The sequence below is a fragment of the Sphaerodactylus townsendi genome, linkage group LG07, assembly GCF_021028975.2.
Source record: "Sphaerodactylus townsendi isolate TG3544 linkage group LG07, MPM_Stown_v2.3, whole genome shotgun sequence".
Lineage (NCBI taxonomy): Eukaryota > Metazoa > Chordata > Lepidosauria > Squamata > Sphaerodactylidae > Sphaerodactylus > Sphaerodactylus townsendi.
In genome coordinates, this window is record NC_059431.1 from 47,546,292 (window position 1) to 47,570,071 (window position 23,780).

The window sequence follows — 23,780 nt, forward strand, 5'->3', positions numbered from 1 at the left end:
CGATGCCGATATTCTCGCGATTGTGCCCACGGTCCATTTCACAGATACCGAGGGGAGGATGGCGTTGTCTCGGCGGGTTGTCGAGTACAGCCTTAAGCTATAACATCCTTTCACTGAGCTCCGCGAAAGCCGGCGCGTGGGACGATGGGAGTCACCAGGCTCCCTATGTGAGAGGGGCATGCTAGAGGCGGGCGCGAGGAATCACTTAATGGTTCCGACGCACTGGAAGACCACCTTCCCGCATGCTCCTGAGCCCTGCACAATTTGTGATCTGGGAGAGCGAAGTTCCGGCCAGCAATGCTTTAGCAGGTAAGCCTTACGCCTCCGGCGGGCGCCTCTACACCGGGCCAAGCACAGCTTTAACGGCTGTCGATGCCTCTGCTAGTAACCCCAACAATCAGATTTCCGAGTCCTGCCGGTGGCCACCCTTCTGACGCAACGCCTCTTGAATGCGCCTACAAGGCGCTTTTGAAGAGTCCCCAATACCGGACGAAAGCCAACTCCAAAAGCTCTTTTTTTTTCTTCTAGCACCCGGCAGAAGCCTCTCAAGAGCCCTATGCTGAGAGTTTGTGAACAGGCTCCAGGGAGGCCCTCAAAGAGGCAGGTTGACAACGCAGGGAGTGCGCTCCAGGGAGGCGAACTCCTACAAAGCGCCTTGCCAGAGGAGAACGCCTCCGGCTGAGTGCCGCATAAGCTGATCAGCAGGCCTAGGAAGGGAACCCCGAGCTGGCCGACATGCTCAAAGCTTGCCAGGATATCGGTCTTTTCGCCCCATCAAGCCAGCCTTCTAGCCGCCGCCCTCTCCGCTGCCGTGGAGACAGCCTCCGAGACGAAGTGTCTCACCTGCGTGCAAGCCAGGACATTTCCCGCCGAGGAATTGTAGGCTGCCCGGCGGGCGGGGCCTCTACAACTCCTGACGGAGGAGGGTCTCTCCCTCAGAGGGCTAAGACCCCCAGGAAAGCTCTAAGACTCGGCGCGCTCCCAATGCCCGGCTGGGAGAGGCCCGCTGCCCGGGCATCTCCCCAGCCTCGCTGAAACCACAGATCCGCAGACCTCAAACCTCTTCCCCCGGAGCTCCCCATGAGATCTTCGCTGCCCCAGCTCCTCCAGTATAGTGATCCCATCCCCATCGGGGAGACCATTGGGCTGGTTCTGTGCCAGCTTGCTCCCCCCCTAATGCGTCTATACCTCCTGCCTCCTTGCTGTTAACCCCTTCTACTTCCAAAGTCACCATGCCTCCACCAGTGCCCCAGAATGGCACGCATTTCAAAATCTCTGCAGAGTCCACAGTCACTGAATTGCAACAGAAAAGAAATGCTGACGGAAGAGGACTGCCGTTTTGAACTCCTCCTCAGAACAGTGCCCCCCATAGCCAATCTACAGTGGACAATGAGGCATGGAAAGGGGGAAGATGCTCGCACAATGGCCTTAAGCCAAAAGTCCCTCGTGAAGAAGCAAGCCCCTTGGCCTCCTCTCCAGCTGTAAGGTTCAAACCAGATCTCATAGCTCTCCTGAGCCTGTGCAAAAGCTCCTAAGCTCAAAGCTCCCAGTGGCAGCAAAATCACAAAGCACCTCAGAGAGAGAGCAAAATCTCAAATCAGAGTTGCAATCCTCCTCGTTACTTTATATGTGCTCTGTATGCCTATGTATGTTCTGTATGTCTTGCCCCCTTTCAAGAGACTTCTAAAGTTTTTTCCCCTCATAGGAGGGATTTTTCCATTAGCTTCTAAGCTTTATGCTCTTTTGTGCTTCAATTAAAGTTTTTCTCCTTCTGATTATGTGTGCTAATGCCTTGAAAGAGCTTCGGTCCATTACAGCATCCGCACTTCTAAACGTGGGACACAGCTCTGCGTAAGCAAGGCGGGTGTTCCTCAGGATACCCGATGGGGACTCTGCTTCAAGCCAGCCTCCATCTTAGTTTGAACTCTTCAAAGAAAACTTTTCTTCAAACCTCTCCTTGAGAACCTTTTTCCTTTCGGGTCCATCTGAGGCCTCACACTGCCACATTGGCGTGGCGCAAGCTTTCTACATATATGAAGCCAAAATCATTTTCATGCTCCCACATTCTCTGCTGAGCGCTCCCTGGCCTACAGTCACAGTGCCAAGGGGGGGTCTCTCTCAAGCCATTAACCTATCTTACACGTGCCTCCGCTGTGAAGGTAGGGAAGCGAGCTCAAACCCGCCAAAGTCTCCTTACAGGGGGGGAAGGTAGAGCTGACTTCCAAACCCTTCCCCCCGCCTTCAAATTTTCTGCACACCCTCCTCTCTTTCTAATGGGCTGACGCACCCCACCTCTAGATCTAGGATCTGAAAAAGGATTTTTTGCAAACTCCTCTCAATTTGCTACTGTGATGATCGCAAAACCTCAAAGCCCAGGAACTGTTTTCTTTGCATCTTCTCTATATCTTTCCTATAGATGCTATATTTACGCATATGACTATAATTGTGAATTGTTCAAGTTGCTTTGCAAAATACCCACACCTTAGACGGTGTTTTGGACTGTTGTACAAACAAACATCCAACTTGGATATGACCTCTCCCTTCTCCTAAGCCTTCGGGCAATTCCCTGCCTTGTATCTCTTAACGCCTTAGATATGTTGCAAGTGATGGATTTGTCGGAATGGGCCAACTGCGCCCTAACGTAAAAGCTTGGCCAAAACAAAAGCGAAAAGAAAGGGGAGTAGTTCCCCCCCCCTGTCGACCCAATCAAGGTCTCATCCAGCAGACCATATCCAAAGTACTCTTCTCTATTCTCTATCTATCAAAAAATTGCCCGCTCGGCCCACTCAGGGCTCTCCTCGGCTTTCCATCGTCATCTATAAGGATTAACTCAGCCAGCACGCAAAACCCTGGGGGAAAAGCGTTGCTTGTCTTTTTCTCTTTTCCATACAGGAGTCCAGCTTCGCCATGCCAGGCCAGCCCCATCCCGGAGATGGAGCGGGGCCTCCCCTGGAGGATCTCGGGACTCCGCTTGCAGCCCTGTCGAGGAGGGCCCGGACATTGCCCCCCAGCCTGGGCCGAGATGGGAGGGATCTCTCTGGAGCCAGCACACCCATTCTTCCACAAGGATCACAGCCCCCGCTGGGGCCACCCCCCCTGGGGAAGCGGCAGCCCTGGGCCAGCTGTGGCTCAGAGAGGTTGATGCAGCGTGTTGCTGCTCCTCATCTGTCGCTATTCTCTCTCCCTCTCTACTTGCCCCTGGCTGGAAGCTTGGATTTGCAGCCAGGGACATTCCTGATAGATTAACCCTTGGAACTCTCCGGCTGTTTCTCAGCCGCTTGAATATTGTTGGAACCCATGACTACTCTCTGGCCTTGCTTTCGTGAGAATGCGCAGACCTGCAATGCTAAAGACTATCAGTAGCTCTCCCTACGCTCTTGAGAAATCCATGGACTCCTAGCGCCATGCGGCTCTGTAGCTTTGGTAGTCAAAACAGCAAGAGCCATGCATTGGACGAATTATGCAACCGCGGGTTGCCTTCCTTCCGTACATCATCCAGCCTATGTATCGTTTAGCCATGTTTTATTGCTTACTGTGGGCAACTATTGCTGAAGTTGTGCATGCCTTAATTTTTAGAAGTTATGTTATTTGTTGTTGCTGCATTTCATACTGTGTGTCTGCCGGAACTCTCTGCTACCCACGCCTCCACCATCGTTCTGCCTCAGGCTTCGCCCCGGAAGCCCAAAGCACAGCCACAGCTCCGCCCTTCCCCTAGCCCCTCATTGCCGGTACGCGGCGGCTCTAGCCAAAGGCGGAGTGTGTTTCCCTCGCAACTTCCCTTGTGGGAGTCCCCGGACTTGTTTCATAACACCAAGACTATTGGCCGGCTGTACTGTGCCCTTCTGCGAAAGTCCATCAACTCCACCTCCATTGCTCTGGATGCCCTGGCCTCCGAGCAGCAGGAACTAGATCAAGCGACTTTAGATAATCGTGCCGCCATTGATTATTTGTTGTTATTGCATCACCAAGGTTGTGAGAATGTACATAATATGTGTTGTTTTGATCTTTCTGATAATTCCCAGATTGATCCATATGAAAGTGCGTGAGCTGCAAGAAGTTGTATCTAATCTGGAAATATGATGTTTTGCCCCATTGGTGGTCAGCCCTCTGGAGCTGGCTGCCGGGAGAATGATTAAAGATGCTATTATTGCAGCTCTGCATTGGTTTAATTATTATTGCTTTCGTTATGGGATCTTGCTTAAGTTCAGTGTGTGTCTAATATTGCCTGTAGCGTGTGTAAGAAGCCCCTCGAATTTCCCTTACCCGCCCAACCAGAGTTCTAATGTTACACAAACAGCTTTCGGTCAAGCTTGGCCAGGCGGAGGAGGAGACAAAGCGTCCCTTTAAATCACCCTTATAGCATTTGGGTCCCCCTTCACAAAATGTAAAAAGGGAGGAGATGTAGTAATGCACTGCTGACCCAGCAAGCGCCGTGGTAGAACGGTGGAGACGTAGCGGACCTCACGACCTTCTGGTGCTGCACCGCACCCCCACTCCTCATCCCCCTATGAGTCCGCGAGACCGTGAACTGTCTGGCTCAGTCACGAGGAGAGCAGGGACGTGGTCTTGCCCCCAGGTGAGGATTGAAACCAGGCAGCTTAAGCTCCTCATGCATTAGCCAGGTGAGATCATGCATCACACGATGATCTCCAGGTCTCCCGGTCTCCCGCTCATCTCCCTACCCACCTCCTTTACACGCCCACAATGAAACCCTAATAAAAGGTGCCAGAGACCAGCACAGGGAGAGTTGTCAGGATCACGAAATCCCGCGCTTCCTGTTGCTGACGCTGTCCACCAGATGAAACCTCCTCCGCGTCTCGCCTATTCCTTAGCGACGACCCTGCGGGGATGACTACAAAGTCCAAGAGCCAGGTTTTGATGAGTGAAACCAAGTGGAGGTTAAAGGGTTAAATCCCCTCTCCCTTATCTATACAGTTCAAAGACAACTAAGGCCTGCAATTTACAATCTATCTGTGACTTTTAGTGAAGGTTGATTTTAGCCCATGTAAATGTTTGGATGTTATGCATCCCTGCTAACTCTTGTATGAACTTTCTTCTTCCATTCGGAATTGATTATTCAGATAATTTGCTCAGCAGCTCAGAATCCCGCTTCACATTATGGTTTCTGGTTTGTTGGGAAATAATTAATTTGCTTATTTGACCATTATAGCAGCTCATGGCTATTCTTGAACAAGAAACAAAGAGGGAAGCTGTGTGTGAAAAGGGAGGAGGGAGTGTGAGAGTCCACAACACAAATCATTAATGTTTGAAGAATCACTTGAATTGAACCTTTGTGAAATCCATACAAGTTTACTATATGGTCAGCACACATCTTTGAATCACAGAATGAGCTAATATCTAGGTTACACATATTCATGCTCCAAAGATCTAAAATAATGAATTAAGGCAACAGGGGAAAAAAAATCTGAAAACGCCCTACCTAAATTTATTGCAGTATTTTCTCCAAGACATTAAAACTTTAGTTTTTAATTATTAGTCAATTAATTCCATATTTTTTCTTGTTTCACAGAAGAAACCTGCAAGCACTGGCATCAGTGAATCCCCCAAAACACACACAAGTGGAACACCTTCCATCAGTCAGGTAACTTAAGTTTTTACATATTGTGCTGTTGAACACAAGATCACTAGATGTGATGCTGAAACCCTAAAGTAACATTTATGCTGGTGTTGCTTGTCCACATGTTCAGGCTGTGCTCTCTGACAAGGCAGCCTAGTATTTTTTTTTGTCACATTATGCTTGTGTTCCTTTTCTAGGTTTACAGACTAGCAAACAGTTTGGAATGTATGGAAAGTCTGGCATGTTTCAGTCCCTTCCCTTACATGCTTCCTCTACCACAAGCCTGAGAAATTTCAGTTTCAGTTTCTAGAAATAAAAATTTTGGCTTGAATCCACCAGAATATTTCAATGGATAAAGAATTATTTTTTTATTTTCTCATCCCTTCTCCAAATGGCCCCTATTGCTGTTTCTGGGGTCCCTTTCTCATCCCCTGCCTGTGACTGCACTGCTCTGCACACCCCTCCCCCTCCCCGCAAGCAACATGAGCTCGGTGCATTTGCTTCAGTTTTGGGATCCATATGCCTTATCCTGTAAACCAGTTCCACCTGCTTCCAAACCTATTTGTATCCCAATACATGATTTTGAGCTGATAGGGCAGTTACATCAGGGTCCCCTCATATTGAGGGGTCCTGCCATCCCCCCGCCCATGGGGGTAGGTTTTAAATTGGGGTCGGACGCCTTTTATTATGTATTATGGTTTTTTGCTGTTTTATGAGTTTTAAGCTATTTTATGGATTACTATTAATGTTTGTTACCGCTGTTTTAAAGATTTTAGTGACTTGTTTTACCATGTTTTATGCTGTACACCGCCCAGAGCCCCTAGAGGATGGGGCGGCATAAAAGTTTAATAAATAAATAAAAAAATAAAAAAATAAGAACAAACCCCTTCCTTATTATTATTATGGATTTTTATGTAATATCTTAAAATATATAATATTTCCAGAAGTTTCACAGGCCTTTTAATGTGTGTTGTTTTGTTGGAATAATCTTTTGTGGGATTGAATTTGCTTCATCAGATGCTATAAAATGAGTTTTTAGACAGCAAGTCTTCTGTACACCTAGACAGAATGAGGTGGATTTGAAGGTCAGTTTCCACTGATTAATGGCCAGGCTGAACTCCTTTCCGTCCCCTGTCCTTTCTGGAAGATTCCTCTGTGTGCCATACTCCACGTAACTTTGTTCATGTGGGGGAGAAATGCCAAACTCTATCTCCCACATACTCTTTGACTGTCAGCTTTATAAGGACCTACACAGGGACATAGGTATAGATTTTTCATGGGGGGGTTGGGGGGCCACATCCCCACCCGCCCCTAGGGCATGGTCACACCTCCCCAAGCCCCGCCCCTGGCCTAGTGCTTATAAAAACAGCTCTCCGAGGTCGGGGATGGCAGACTACCCTGCCCTGCCCCTCCCCTCTGGGCAGAGGCATAGAGGGAAAATGGAGCCTGGTGCAAAATCTGAGTTTTGTGCCCCCCCTCCCCCGGGCAGCCACTGTGATGCTGGAATCCTCCCCCAAACAGCATCACTTTCAGTGGTGTTTAAACTAGAGAGCCCAAATTCTCCTTTTAAATCCACCTTAAAGGGAGAATCTGGGGTCCCTAGTTAAACAACATTGAAAGTGATGCTGTTTTGGGGTGAATTATCCCCCACCCTGATTAAGAGCAGGTGCATTCTAATCTGGAGGAACAGGGTTTGATTCCCTGCTCTGCCACTTGAGCTGTGGAGACTTATCTGGGGAATTCAGATTAGCCTGTGCACTCCCACGCACGCCAGCTGGGTGACCTTGGGCTAGTCACAGCTTTTCGGAGCTCTCTCAGCCCCGCCCACCTCACAGGGTGCTTGTTGTGAGGGAGCAAGGGCAAGAGATTGTAAGCCCCTTTGAGGCTCCTACAGGAGAGAAAGGAGGGATATAAATCCAAACTCTTCTTCTTCTAAACTGAGGACCTCAGATTCTCCCTTTAAATCTATGCCGAAGGGGGTGGATTTAAAAGGAGAATCTGGGGAAATTTGGAGGGGTGCAATTGTTAAGCTAGAAGCACCAAACTTTCAGGGTATCTTTAGGAGTCTGTCCTAATGATACCACCCAGGTTTGGTGAAGTTTGGTTCAGGGGGTCCAAAGTTATGGACCCTCAAAGCTTAGCCCCCATCTCCTATTAGCTCCCATTGGAAACAATGGGGGATGGGGGCACCCCCTTTGGGAGTCCATAGCTTTGGACTCCTTGGACCAAATTTCACAAAACCTGGGCGGTATCAATAAGAGACTCTCCAGATAATACATACCAGATTTGGTGAAGTTTGGTTCAGGGGGTCCAAAGTTATGGACCCTCAAAGGTGTAGCCCCCATCTTCTATTAGCTCCCATTGGAAACAATGGGGGATGGTGTACCCCCTTTGGGAGTCCATAACCTTGGACCCCCTGAACCAAACCTCACCAAACCCGGGTAGTATCATCAGGAGAGTCTCCCAAACAATCCCTGAAAGTTTGGTGCTGCTAGCCCAAACAATGCGCCCCCTGCAGGCCAAAAAACTGCAAAAGCACTTAAATGTTTTAAAAACCCACAAACGGAGGTGCGGAGCTTCGGACATGAATGGGGGGGGGGGTTCAAACCCGAGAACCCCCCCCCCTTACCTACGTCCATGGACCTACAGGAGAAACTTCTTGCCCCAGTGGGCCAGGTCAACACAACTCAAAGCAAAAAGAAACAATTTGCTCTCTTCCTGTCTGATAGAGACCCACAACTTACAAGCTTGGTTTCTCAGTTCTTCTCATGGATTTTAAAAATGAAAAATGTAATTATTAAATCTTAAAATGTTTAAAGTGAAGACCTTTATCAATTATGAATAAGGACATAACATAATCACCACTTTTACCTTTTTATAACATCAATTTTACCCATAACGTTTACCATATAAATCTTTCTGAAGATATGTATATTTTAATTCTATGCCACTAAAGGTATTTGTACTTGTACTGTTGTACTCCACTGAGGAAAGGCACTTTTGTCAGTGGAAGAGTGTGGGTGACACCCATTTCTGTCCCCCCCTGCTGTATCCCCATGTGGTGTTCCTCAGGGTGTCCTGACCACCACAACCCCCAGCAGCATTTTTGGGAGCTTATAGTGCTTGCAGTGGGAGGAAAAGTTTTGTTTGTTTAGGGGAGCTATGCTGACAGCTCTTTGAATGTAAACACCTTTTGCTGTGCTTTGTGGAATATAATGGGTTGAAATCATAATAAAGAAAAAAGGCTCTTGTATATTTTGAGTTTATAATATTTGTTTTACAAGAAGTTGTGTACAATGGTGATGATGGTTTTGAGTGGTTACAGCAGCAGTGGCTCAGTGGTTAAGAGCTGGTGTACTCTAATCTGGAGGAACCAGGTTTGATTCCCTGCTCTGCCGCCTGAGCTGCGGAGGCTTATCTGGGGAATTCAGATTAGCCTGTGCACTTCAACACATGCCAGCTGGGTGGCCTTGGGTTAGTCACAGTTCTTCTGAGCTCTTTCAGCCCCATCCACCTCACAGGGTGTTTGTTGTGAGGGGGGAAGGGTAAAGAGTTTGTAAGCCCCTTTGAGTCTCCTAAAGGAGAGAAAGGGGGATATAAATCCAACTTCTTCTTCTTCTTCTTCTTCTTCTTCTTCTTCTTCTTCTTCTTCTTCTTCTTCTTCTTCTTCTTCTTCTTCTTCTTCTTCTTCTTCTTCTTCTTCTTCTTCTTCTTCTTCTTCTTCTTCTTCTTCTTCTTCCTCTTCTTCTTCCTCTTCTTCTTCCTCTTCTTCCTCTTCTTCTTCTTCTTCTTCTTCTTCTTGGTGAGTGTTTCTTAAGATTTCAAATCAAGGAGGAGGTGATCATATCATGAGGTCTTTAATACCTTTGTGCTCACCAGTTTCTGTTGTTGAATGAGTGGGAGCTGCCCAAGAGTGCCTTCAAGAGTGATAGATTGGGAGTGAAGTGATGGTGAGGGGACTGCATTCCTCACACTGTGAGGAAAGCCCGTAAACAAGGTTCATATATTTTGTAGGCTCATTTTAAGTCCTTCTGATTCCTTTGGAAACTTGAAGGTCAGGAAAATAAAGTAGCCTCAAAGCATTTATTTGTATGTATTTATATCAGTGTATATGTAGGTAAAATATGTCCCTTGCCTTTACTAATAACAAACCACTAAGGCTCCGTAAGTTCATGTGCCATGAGCAACACTTCCTGTTTCCGTTTTGGTTAGGCTGGCCTTGCCCTTTTTTGAGGATCTGTCAAAAGCATTCCATTAAATATTCATAGGGAGGTGGAGCCATTCAGCCTGCAGGCAGAGACTGCTTGGATATGTTCAGCTTGGATTAGGTCTTGTTAGATCTAAAACCATGGGCAGAACAGATACGAACTGAAATGGAAACTACCTTCTGATGTGTATGGTTAGAATTTAGGAAGGAATATACCAGCTTTTCAAAGTGAGTACTACTTTTGGGGGGATTGGCTTGTTATATTCTGAGTTAATTGCAGTACGGAGTTCCTTCCCTCTCTTCCTCCTCCTCCTAGTTTTCTGGAGTTCTCTGCTGTCGAAACATGAGCAGCTGATTTTGTTAGTGACGTATTTCACTAGTGGGTTGAAGCATTCTGGACGTTAGAGAGTTGACAACAAAATTGTTACCTTAATGAAGTTTGTGTCTCATCATTTTCAGCTGAATCAGGGAGATCTTTTCCTCAAAGGGCTGCTGATTGTCCTCGGGGGCGGGATCCAGAAAAAACATTATGAAAGCAGTGACTCATGACTCTAGCAAAATCTTTAGAGAAGAGTAAAAATTTTGTAATTACATGTCTGAGAGTGTATCAACTTCATGTTCACTTTGGCTGACTGTTGGAAGCCCATGTTTCTGTCTTGTGAATTTGGTGTATCGCTGCTGACTGTCTCTTTTGTGTATACTGCAAATTGTGTATTCAGGGTGTGGTGGTCTGTGTAACAGGATTTTTTCCTTTGTTGAGGCATGCCTGGGTAAGTATTGTCATTAACACCCCACAGGTGGCATTTATTGTAATGTCATATTTTAGGTATTTCTATTCCAATGGCATTTAAAGCTTAAAACTGCTGCTAAACAGGCAATAGAACGGTGTGTGTATGTCTAAAAATAGATAATCAAAAATACTTTCATGATGATTTTCTAAACACTGAACAGCCCAACAGTTGACTTTTTTTTTAAAACTGGTGAAGTCATATAATCCTTTAAATGACCAATGGGGCTGGACTGAATTGCCTGCTTTTTCTGTACAGTTATGATACTTGCACAGGGACCTACATTTACCTTTTATTGCAGTCTATGTGAGAAGTCGTAGCAAGAACTGCTCTCTGTATTGTCTGGTGACAGGGACAGAAAATGAAGGCACACAGAAACTAAGTAGTAGGTCTCAAACTTTTTCATTTAAGCATGTACTTTTAAAAAATCTGTAGTGGTGGCAGCGTCAGCAAAAAGTCAGATTGCGCAAGAAAAGGGTGTAAGTGTACAGTCCAGGTGCGTCTGAATTCTCTCAGTTACACTTGTGGATCAGTTGGCTCTCTGCTCATGACTGGCAAGCAGGATATGATCCAAACAGGCACGATCATATATGACTGTCAGACTTTCTCTGAGAATTAAAGCTTGAGACACTTAAGAAAAGTTAATGGGATGCACGAGCACCTTCGCATGCCTAGATGTAGACTTCACTGGGGATTAAAAGGACTAATAATTTCATTGGAGAATGTAAACAATTCTGTCATGCTGGAATCCAATGCAGCACCCCTTTTTAAAGTATCCTTTAACATTGGAGTCTCCTTATCTGGTGTCTTGTAATTTTTCAACCCTAGTACAAAACAGGATGCTAAGAAAATGTTGGCTGTATTCTGATTTAATTTTATTACAGAATAGCTTTTAAAATAGCTAGCATAGAAACACTTTTAGTATTGGCTATTTTGGCCAATATATTTTTTTCTGGGCTTTGTGACCATGATCTTACAGTTTCTTCTCCTAATGTTTCACCCACATCTATGGCTGGCATCTTCAGAGGCATGTCAGAGTAAGATGAAACCCCTTAACAGCCAGTTGATTTCAGCCTTGAAAGCCTTTGACAATACTTTCAATATTCCCAATTTGAACACACTACAGTATGCCAAAAATTTCATGCTTTAAAATAAATAAATAAAGTTTCTGATACTACTAATCCACATGTGTGGTATTGCTATCCTAAAAACTCTGATGGATCAATTCTCTGCATTAGCCAGTACACCCAAAAGCCTAACCGCTTCTACCAGTTGGATGAATCAGTGTGTCTATCTTCCATGGTGAAGCACCTAAAAGACATTTTAACTTGACTAATTACAGACGATAACATTTCCTTAGGTTAAGCTATGGGATAATAGAATAAAATTATGGTTCAGTAAGTAAAGTATCCATTTTGCATGCAGAAGGTTGTGGGTTTAATCCCAAGCATCTTCAATTAAAAGTGTCAGGTAGTTTGTGATGTGAAATACCTTTAGCTGAGACCCTTGAAAGCTGATGCTAGTTAGAGCAGGCAAGGTTGATAGACCACTGGTGTGACTGGCTGTGAGGTAACTTCGTGTGATCAGAGAGATTCTGTATTCTCTGCTAAGGACCTTAACTTTTTTTGTAGATTTTAACTGCAGACTTCTTTGGGATTTGTTGAAGAAGTAGCAGGGATGTGTTGTTCTATCATGTCTTTTGCTGTACTTGTGCCTTTTATTTATTGTAATAAAACTAGCCAGAAAGTCATTGTGCATAAAGGATTTGTATGTAGCACATGTGAAGTCAAAGCTCTTAGAGAAAGTGCTAAGGTAGTTGTGTTATGCCTGCTTTCGTAGCCACTTCTCTAATTAGAGCTGATCATCTCATAGATAAGGAGTAAGAAAGATTTCTGATATGTTTGCCAAATTCAAACTTCTTGATTATAACTGATTATTTTTATCCCTGGCTTATACTAATTTATTATGCTGCAACCTTCCTTGCAATAATTACCTTTGCAGTTTACCATGATGAAACTCTTAGAAGACTGCCCCAATTTTTACTGCACTTATTCTTATAGTTCATGATACAATAGTACATAGATTCTGCCTTATATCTGTTAGTATACTTATATTTACATTATCCATCCCTTATGCATTTACAGAGAAATGTAAGGACTGTAAAGACTCTTGTTCTCTTGGGAACGTGTTGAGCTCATATGAGGAGAGGGCTGTGTAGAGTACCTTATTTTTACAGAGCAGTTATTAGCTTATTATTGCTAGCTTGCCTGATGTTGTTGTAGCAACAGGATGGCCATGCTGAGAGGTTTCTTACTCCCTGGTGTCTGGTGTCTGGAATGTTGAAATGACAGTATTCTAGATGGGCATCCCTTAAGGCTTTTTGCCATCCTAAGCACATTTCTTCTGCATGGTGTGGTGTGTCAAAGTTCTTAAGAGTGGTGGACTCTAATCTGAAACCTGCTGAATGACCTTGGGCTGGTAACGGTTCATGCAGAACTCCCTCAGCCCCACCTACCTAACAAAGGGCCTGTTATTGGGAGTGGAAGACTATTCTAAGCTCTTTGAAACCCCATTAAAGTTGAGAAATGTGTGGTACAAAACCAATTCTTCTTCTGTGCCACTCCTGCCAGGCACATAAGCAACACCTTTGCCGCCCACCCTGTAAATGAGCTGAGCAGCAGGCACACAGTGACAACAACAACAACAACAAGCCTTTATTGGCATACAAAACAGGTCAAATTTTCAGAGTAAAACAAGATTAAAAAACACAGTTAAAATTATTAATTTCCAATATAAAATTTGCAACAGTCTCACAAAAGAGCACATCAGAGCTGTTCAGGAGGTTGGGTATCTTGTAACACTCTTGCCACTGGGAACATTGCAAGAAAATAGAATTCATATATTTCATGCGTATCTTATCATATTTAGGGCATACAAACAGAGAATGGTCAAGTGTTTCAACCGTAACCAGATCACAAGAACAAACGCTTTCAGAATGTTCTATATTCTTAAATCTTCCCTCCACACAGTGACGTGCTTCTCCTCCCTGCCACCTTGCCTGCTTTGGAGCTCAGCTGGGTCATGGCAGACTGAGGGGCATATGCCTTGGGTACTCCTGTCATCATTTGGCTTGTTTGGATGTGGAACTGCCCTGATTCCAGGATCCTTAGTGCCACAGTAGGAGTAGGGAATAAATCACAGCTTTACTGATCCCATTATTCTTTTCCCCTCAACCATATCAAGTTAGTATTACAAACACACTCATAAATGTATCCTGCCTTTCCTAAAAGGAATGTTTGCAAAATCTATTCTCAAAACAGATGGGTGAGGTTTACTCACCACTAATTATAATTCACTTGGGTCTTTCAGTTTAATGATACTCATATTTGATGTACATGACTCCTTTAACAAATAGTACTTGTCACGGACTGTAGAGTTTGATGGAGAATCTCAATATTTGATGCTAGGACATAGCCTAGAAAGTAACTGTGGGGCTCAATTATCAGAGTTCTCGTCAAGTACAAAAGGAAATAGCAGAGTTCAGACATGGCCCCCGGGATCGTCCTGTAGCAAAAATTCTCTACATTGTCCAGTCATTCCTGTACATAAAAGGATATTCACCTTTTGTAAACTTTGGTAAACAGAGAAATGCCACCTTTTTGGTTCACTTCAGGCTTCTGCTTCCAGAATCTTTTGCTTAAACTCCAGAATTGGAGACCTTCCAGGTTGAGATTCAGACTTGCTTTTTCCCTGTTTTCTAGCTGTAATTTAAAAGCTGATTTTGAAATGTTTGGTTCCTTTTGACCTATATCCAGTTATGAAGTGCTAGTTTCCAAGCAGATGCTAGATATCTATGCAATGGAGTCAGCTTCATCTGTGGATGAGGCTTCTGTAAATCCAGGATACTTCCCAGGTTTGTGGAGATAATCCTAATTTTGGGATTCCTCCCAGGAAAAACTTGCCAGCAACCTCTGTGTATGTGTAGATGTCAAACAAGATTGGCCCAATTGGTCAGAGTCCAGGCACTTTTTGGGTTGTATTTATAGCCCCGAAAGTATGCTTAGGTTCACTGAGAGGTTTGGTGCAGGTCCTCAAAGGACAGGGTAAGGGGAGAGATGATGTCAACCAAGAAGAGGAACAAGCGGCAGACAGGAGAAGGAAGCAGCAGACAGGAGAAGGAACAGCATTCTTGAAGTCCTTGTGAGAAAGTAGAACTATCAGTATCTAGGATTTACTCCTGCTTTGCAGCTATAATCTTTCCTTTTCAGTAAGGTCAGAGAGCTTCACATAACTCGCCAGGCCGCTTACCACCAGTCTTCTGTTAGACCTGGGTGTGCCTCAAGCCAGAGTTGCTACAGTCTTTCCAAGCTGTGTTTCGTTATGATTCAGTCTGCAATTGTCAGTTACCAGGCAACACTTTATTTGTTTCCAAGACCAACATGTATTCATGTGCTACATCAGAATACAAAGCGTTGCTTGTAAGGTGGTTGAAAACAGTGTGCTTACAAGTTTCATACTATTTAATATGAGAAAGGAATTAGAAGAAACTGACAATATTAAGTACTCCATCTCAGCAACTTGTTTTACAGGAAATTAAAAAGAAAGCATTTGTATATAAACACAGTCTTCCTCACAGTGACGTAGGTATAGATTTTTTATGGGGTGGGTTCGGAGGGCAGGGCCACACCCCCACCCACCCCTGGGAGTGTGGCCATGCCTCCTCAAGCTCCGCCCCCAGCCTCAGTGCTTATAAAAGCAGCTCTCCAAAGCCAGGGATGGCAGACTCCCCTGCCCTGCCCCTCCCACCGGCTGGGCTCCCAGCCGGCAGCCGGCAGTACCTTTTGCCCTCCCCTCCACGCAGAGAGGCAGCCAATTGGCCATGCTGGCAGGGGCTGATGGGAATTGTAGTCCATAGCATCTGGAGTGCCAAAGGTTCACCACCACAGCCCTAGTGAGTCTTCCTTCAATTGCCAAAATAGCCTTGGAAATGGCCCTTCCTTTTACTGACAGAAATCAAGACTTCAAGGCTGGTAGTATTGTTATGAAGATATTTGTTTTTTAAAGCTATAAGTACTACATTTATCAGTTTGGAGGGTTAACACCTCCCCCCCCCAACCCTATGTGTGTGTAAGATTTCAGGATTTTTTTTTTCAAACATGGGCTTTTCTCAGATTTCTGGAAAGATTTGTCATGTTAGTACATGGTCCTAATCTCCAGATTTAAGTATCCACAGATGGAGCTATATTAATAGCTGTCCTTGGTTTCATGTTCAAACTCACTGTGCTTCTGTGGGCCAAGCAAATAGTTGATCGTGGATCAAGGAAGTTGTTAATTTTGCTAAATGAACACATATGTGAGCCATCTTCCATCTGGTCCTTGAATAACAAGAGATGAGGAGAATATAAAGTATTGTATGGCAGAGGAGAGTGTACTGCCACAATAGCTAAATGGAAAGTTTGGATTAATAGCAAATATGTCTCTGAGCACCAAGTAAAGAGGGGCAAAAAACAATGTAGCAACTAAACAGTGTAGTACCAATGTATCAATGAAAGAACAGCAAAGTTTCCCTTTTCCCCTTGTGGATTTCCCAAATGCATCTGCTTGATCACTGCTGGAAACAGAATGCTGAAACTTTTCTGCACGAGTCACTTAGAACATTTTTGATCCTTTACCCCACAGTGTTTGTCCACAGTCACCTTCTCCAACTGTTTCATAGCCACTGTGAGGGTTAATTTTTTTTTGTTATTTGTTGAAATAATGCTTTGTTGATTCATTGCTTCGATGCTCTATAGATCCATTTAATCAATACTTCCATGATTCAACCAAAAAAAATCCCATGCACCCGAAATTAGGAAAATAAAGAGGTGAAAAGGGAAAGGAGTGAGATAAGGGACATGAAAAAATGGCAGACCAGGCGCCGAGGGGGAAAGTTGAACGATAGCACAGAGGCATGGAAAATGGCCAGGCTTTACTGTGGGGAAGATAAAACATTTCAAATATGACAGCAGTGTGAGGGGAAATGGCTCAGGAATATTTCAATGAAAAGAAATGAAATAAAAGTGTTTTTCAAAAGCAACAAAGATAAAGTGTTTTGGAAATGTTTCCCCACCTGAAGGGGAAACATGTTTTAATTCCAGGCTGAAAACATCGTAATTAATGGCATATGCGGAAAAGGCCTAGATGGACTTCTTAGTTTCATCCAGTGCAGTGCTTTATATATTTCATTTATGCATTTCTCCCTAATGGGGAGAAATTGGTCTCCTTTATTCCATTTTATCCTCACACTAACCCTGTGAGGGAAGTTAGGATGAGAGCGTGTGACTGGCCCATGGCCATGTAGCATACTTCTGTAACAGTAGGTTTGATCTTGGGTCTCCCAGATACTAGTCTGAAACTCTGACCTATGTACCACACTGGTTCACCAGTTCTTAAGTTATAGGTGAAGAGTATCTTATTGAATAATGTGAGCTTTTTAAACATGTTTGATAACCTGCCAGTCTTAATATAGAGAGCTGTTTTACTCAGGAAATATGGGATCATTGATTCTGCCAATTATTGGGAGTGTCAAAAGGCGGAGTAAAAGCTATGGCACTTATAAGAGAATGGCATGTCCATCTAGATACAAATCTTCACTCTATTAGTATGCATATTTGCTGCATGACAATAATGGATGTGACTAATTTAAGGAAGGGTGAAACAGATACTTACATGGTGAAACAGATTCTTCCTTGGTCCTGGATTAAGGAGGACAATGACTTTGTACCAGTAATTTCATAGCAGTCAAGACTGTCTGCTAATGAAAGTATGACTTCATCTCCAAATGTTTACTTGTCAGTAGATGGGAAATGTGCTCAGATTATATTATTACTAGCAGTAAAGCCTGTTGTGAGAACCAGTGTGGTGTAGTGGTTAAGAGCAGGTGGATTCTAATCTGGAGAACTGGGTTTGATTCCCCACTCCTCCACCTGAGTGGCCGAGGCTTATCTGGTGAACCAGATGTGTTTCCGTGGTCCTACATTTCTGCTGGGTGACCTTGGGCTAGTCACAGTTCTTTGGAACTCCCTCAGCCCCACCTACCTCACAAGTTGTCTGTTGTGGAGAGAGAAAGGGGAAAAAGCTTGTAAGCCACCTTGAATTTCCTTACAGGAGAGAAAGATAGGGTATAAATCCAAACTCTTCTTCTTGTTGTATGAACAAATACAGTGGGCTCTAGAAAACTGTTGGTGGGTTAATGGCACCCATCGGTGGGGGGGGGGGGGGGCAACCCATCCAACCTTTTCTCCTTCTTTGGCTCCATGTCACCATCTCCTTTCTTGTCTTCCTCCTCTTCCCAGATGCTGGCATAGGCATGCAAGGGTTAATGGTAGCTGCAAGAGGGCTCCCATAGCCTTTCCTCCCCCCTCAGCCCAATGTCACCATCTCCTCCTCCTTTTGTTCCTGGACACATCCTCCTGGATTTCTGTATCACCATTCAACAGTTAACAGCACAGTTGTGACTGGCAGCTGTTGTGACCCTCTCATGAGGAGTGGCTGATGCCTATGCCTGCTCCTCCTCAGGCAGCAGCAGATGGTACAGTGACTGTAATTATTCAGTAGTGGGGAAGAAGAGGTCATGTGAAAGAGATTAACTGCCACATTCTGCTATTTTGTTTGTGTTGCTTTCAGTGGCGTGGGGGGGGGAATGGCACTTGCCCCCCTGTGGCACCCCGCCCCCCCAACTCACTTGCCCCAAATTGCTTGCAAGGTCTCCTGGGAAGTGTAGTTCCCACCAGGCTACTTTTCCAGCTGGCTGCTTTTTGCAGCCAGCTGAACTCAGGTAAGTGGGGAGGGGGCGCTGTGGGGGGGAGGCACCTTGGCAGGACCGAGGCCCAGCAACTTCTGGGAAGGAGGAGGGACGTGGCTGGGTCTTGGTGCAACACACACATGACACGCCAAGGCCCAGCCACGCCCCTCCTCCTTCCTGGAAGTGTGGGGGCAATATTTCTACCTCCCATGTGACTCCCACAGTGGCACCCAGGGTATCTGTCCCTAGATGTCCCCATGGCAGCTATGCCTATGGTTGCTTTTTTAATATGTTCTGTGTAAGCACCACCCCAAGCTGTGATGTGTACGTCAATTGGCTGTGAGTTGTGAATAGTGATCGACTGAACTATGTTCAGCTTTTTATATAACAGGATTAGCTGATACACTGCAATATATTATTATTACTTGGAGTTTGTTGCTTGTGATGTTCTTGTGGACTCATATTTGATTGTATGCATATCTGTATTGATCGGGTTCATATAGCCTCAGCTTGTTTTCATATCCAATGAAGTAGAAATCTGAAGTAAGTAATGCATTCATGGTGACTCTTTTACAAAAGTAAAACTCTCACTTTGGGCTCCAAACTAAAACAACGTTTGAAAAAGGAGCCATGGTCTTCAGAAGGAACTGGTTTTCAGAGTCTTGGATTATGGTGGTGTTGGGTGTATATGGTTGGAAAGGATTTTTTAAAATTGTTTTAACAGTAATGGCTCAAAATTATCATAATGATAGCTTTAGATTGGCTTCCTTATTAATGTTAATAATAAATAAAGATGGAGAAACAGCCTTTTTTATGACCCAGAAACAATAGAGATGCACGAAACAATAAGATGGGGAGACTATATTTTGATGTTTCTTACATTTGTTTTGTAAACAAACTGTTAGTATGTTTTCATATTTTCTAAGTTAAGTAAAAGAAGTTATTATTAATAGATGTTCACCTGGAGGCAGGGGACATCTTGCTGGGTGGCTTCCCAACCCTTCCTCAGGAAGGCAGGAACTCAGCAGGGAGAGCAGTGCTTTTTGTAGGCTCCAGGCTGTGCTTCTTTTTAGTGTTTGTAATTCTCATTGTGCTTTTTTCTCATCTGTGTTTGTTCCCTGTTTGTTCTTTTGTAGTCTGTGGGGGGTGGGGGGTGCTTGCTGTGCCTTTAATTTTGGGTGCCTTTTTTCCTGCTACCTAAAACGGCGACTTGCTCTTTTTCATCTTCTAAAGAGGCCTTTGCCAGGTCCTCGGCAGAGGGTACCGGGGGGGGGGGGGTCACCCGCAAAAACCTGCATGCTTCTACCAGGGGCAAGGGCACCCCCACAGTGAGTGGCCAGAGCAACTTCCCAGTGAGTGGCCAGAGCAACTTCCCGGTGAGTGGCCAGAGCAACCCACCAGGGAACAGCATAAATCTCCTAGCCCTTCCCCTCCCAGGCATAACCATAGGCTCTCCTGCTCGTGGCCCGGTCTATGGCCTCTGCTGTAGTGGCCAGGAGAAATGCTTGGCTGTGCCCATGTCCTGCAGATTTCCACTCTAAACAGATAGTGGCGGGATATAATTTTCATGGGAATATGCTTTTTGGAAAAGAACTTGATCAAGTCCTAGTAGAATCAAAGGACAAGAAAAAAGCTATGCCCACATTCATTAGGTCTGATAATTCACAGCCTCACTCCAGATTTCAGTCCACCTTCAGGACACACCGCACTCTACCATGGGCTCCCAGAGAGGGCAGATGCTGGCAACCTCAACAGTCTTTTCACCGCCACCACAACAACAGCAACAGCAGCACGAACAATTCCTTTCGTCCCTCTGGCAAACCAGGGAAGAACTTCTGAGCAGACAGAGGTCCCCAATCCTGACTACCTGTCTATTCTGGTTGGCGGGTGCCTGCAACACCATCAACACCAATGGCAGGGCAGCCATGTGGACCAGTGGACCAGAGAGGTCATTCTGTCTACCTACCTCATAGAGTTTACCAAAATACCAAAATCTCATTTTTTGGCCTCCCCCAAGCACTCTAGGCTGGACCATCCAGCAAGTTGTCCTCTTGTCTACCAGGAGAAGACCCCTTCTCAGTAAGTGCCAATGGACCATTCTATCAAAATGTCACAATTCCTTTAACTAAACATTTATCACAATATATGTGTGTCAGCAGGGACCTGGCAGACCAATTCAAGCCATTAATTGTTTGAAATGACTTTCTTCCAAAGGCCAAACCACAGCGCTAATGTCACATCTTGTGGAAGGTTATATTTCTGTGGGTTGTGTTAAATATATACCTATTGCAATTGCTATATAGATGCTTTCATTGCTAGTGTTAAAAGATGACAGATTTCTAATTCATACTCAAACTGGTTATTATTAAAGTAAAACTTCCTAGGCCTCCTTATGTTTTGTGCCATTTGTGACTGTAGAAGGGATTAGTATTTCATCTGTCACTAAGCACTGGGGTTCCAATGTGCATCCTCCTTGCTGCCTTGAGGTGAAATTTGTATAATTTTGACTGTCGATAACTATGTTGGTGTTAATAACTAAGGCTGGATGTTAAAGTATTTTGTTTGCACTTTAAAGCAGACCACGCCATCTTCCTCTGCTGTAACAAAGACAGCTGCCATGAAGCCTTCTGAAACAAAGGTTAGTCTTTTTGAAACATTGTGGTATTGATCTGGTTAGGTAACTAAATAGTTTGCCTTATAATAGCCTGTATTATCAGCTGTGGTTGTGAATTTTAAAATTTCATTCTTTTGCTCCGGATGTGATTTTGTATCTTTTTTTAAAATAAATGAACTGGCAAGCTGGTAACTTACTCCACAAGGAGGAATAATCTTTCAGAAGTCCGTGGTATTGATATATTTTAATGTGGCATATAATTACCTTAAATATCAGGTACCTTAAATATCAGAATTTGTTATATTTATTCAGTAGTCTTTAGCTCTGTGTGTTGTGCTTACTATAATGAGATTGATAGATGGAAAAATTTAAGTCCAGGGAAGGATGCGTGTCAGCAAACTAAAGTAAAAATTTCTGGAGGGCAACTTATTAAAAATGCTGTTTCTAATATATAGCATTATTTTCATCTATCCAACTACTTTAATAGATTTTTTAAATACTTAATTATCCTATTCATTCCTTCTTTTGGAAAAAGACATTTTATGGTTAACCTATTATAATTATTATTTAAATTGATAGTCCTAGTCAATTATTATTTAAATTGACAATCCTAGCCAATTGGTATAACTTGTAAATTCAGATTCACATGGTACAGATTAGTTAATACTCTAGCCACTGGCAGTCATGAATTATCCTCTGGTAAGACAGGATCATTGTGACTGATAAATGTGCATGTCATTTGCACTAATTATTAGACAGAATCTTAGAGAGAGCTATTTACATGCCTTCTCTGTCTTGTTAGCTTTTAAGTGGTTTCTTATTTACAGATTCAAAACACAACTAGATTGGTTTAGTGTTCTCTGCACATAATTAGGGAGACCACAAAAACAAAATATGTAAAGATAAAAATTCAGATGCTGTAGTTAAATTGTAAAATGTGCGGCCTGCCGAATCTTGGTGATTGGTCCCCGAAGTGCTCTTTTTGTCTTGTGAGCAAAACAGAAGTCTAATAATTGCTTTTTTATTTAAAGCATTTTAAGTTGTCTTTCCAAGGCAGCAAACAGTGAAAACATTAAAAAAATTAAAAACTCATTTATAAACAGTTAAAACACATGGAAGGAAGGGTCAGTAAATATCAGTGAAAGAATGCCAAACAAAAAATCTCTTCACCCACTGGCACCAAATAGAAGGGGTGTATATGTGAGTAATTCATACTTCTGCTTAGGCCTTTAATATAGGAGGACATAGAGCTAATTCGGAGTAAGGGGCTACTGCCTAAGTTGTTCAGGAGGGTTATTAATAATTTTTTGTGCATATTTCCTGATCACCAGTGGGGATGTGAAGGCCTGGGGGGAGGGGGAAACATGGAAATTTTTTTTGGGGGGGGGAAGAGTTTTATTGGTTTTTTTGCCAAGGCCTTTTAAAACACTCATATAAAATATTTTTCATTTTAGAGTGAGTGGAATGCTTTTAAAGATAATGTGGGTGTGCTACAGCGTATACAACTCTTAAATACAAGAAGCATTTCTGCCCCTATAAGATACCTGATGCAGGGCTTTCATGTAGGGCTTTCATTTCTCTGATGGCTATTCAGACTTGACTTTCCTGTTTTCACCTGTCCTTCATCCTTCTATGACGCATGTACCCTCAGACTGGGTATCATGTAGCTTATCACCCTACCTTGCTGGAAGGGAAAAAAATCAGAAGGAGATGTGGCAGAAGCTGCACCAAAGCCTCAGAGGAAAAAACTGAAAGTATCATTGGGAACTTTGCTATCTCTAACCAGTAGATACAGGAGGAAGAATATGGCACCTAGCTGGAACTACATCTAACTGTGTAGATTTTATTATTGACACTTTGCATCACCCTTTTTTTCTGACTAAATAATATATTTTATGTAATTTAACACAAAACTTCTATTTTTAATTCATATTTTTCTGCTTTTTAAACAGCAAAACAAGGTAAATGGGCTAAGGTAGCACAGGGTGCATCAGCTTGCAGTTTTCTCTTAAGCATTTCATCAGTTTTGTTTATATAAGTCAAATGCATTTATAACTTTTAAATTCTATAAATATTTCAAATATTGTAGTTTTATATGCTAAGTTGTGACGGTGCATTTTCTGTTATTAAAGCTGTAAGGTTAGTTTAGGTTTGATAGTACACAGCAAGTATCATATGTATTTCAATTTTTCCCCCAAAATTTCTGAGTTTTTTTACTTGACTTAAAAATTGTCAGAATTTTTACACCTCTAATCATGAGTGAAATTACATGGGAAGCTTTGGAACCATGCCATCAGTTTATGATTTTTGAATAAGGAGTTTCTGACCTTTACTTTCCTCTGAGGTGTTTCCATCTCTCATACCACCCATATTTAGGACAGTAAAACTAGAAGGTTTGCAGATAGTTTAGGGCAGTGATGACAAACCTTTTAGAGACTGAGTGCTGGGGCAGAGTGAGGGGAAACTGTACCTGGGGCACGTGTGCGCCCTGTGCCCCTTCCACGCCCCCACTCTTCCCTGGAATGCCCCCAGAATGTCCCGAAACACCCCTGCCTGCCCCCGGAACACCCTTGGCACACCCGCACAGGGGCGCACTCCCTGTACGTTGCGCACCCCTCACAATGCCACTGCTGAGTGCCCAAACTGGGGCGACAGCTCGTGTGCCCACAAAGAAGATTCTGAGTGCCACCTCTGGCACCCATGGCATAGGTTCGCCACCACTGGTTTAGGCTATGCTGTGGCTTTCCCTTGGCCGTCCTGTTCTAGTCTGTAGAGATGGTTCCCATGCTAAAGAACAGTTCTTCTGCCTC

The 23,780-nt window shown here is 43.9% G+C and overlaps 1 protein-coding gene across 11 annotated transcripts in view; it reads left to right on the forward strand.

Moving 5' to 3' along the window:
* Positions 1-23,780, forward strand: part of CAST (calpastatin) — an 82,391-nt gene that overhangs the window by 23,987 nt on the left and 34,624 nt on the right. For 4 of the 11 annotated variants that reach the window (XM_048503396.1, XM_048503397.1, XM_048503403.1 and 1 more), the window contains exons 3-4: positions 5,531-5,602; positions 20,932-20,994. In XM_048503396.1, the coding sequence (XP_048359353.1) occupies positions 5,531-5,602; positions 20,932-20,994 (135 nt within the window). Of the gene's footprint in view, positions 1-5,530; positions 5,603-9,872; positions 10,014-20,931; positions 20,995-23,780 lie in introns of those variants that run through there. The other 7 variants (XM_048503398.1, XM_048503404.1, XM_048503399.1 and 4 more) reach the window with 4 other exon arrangements.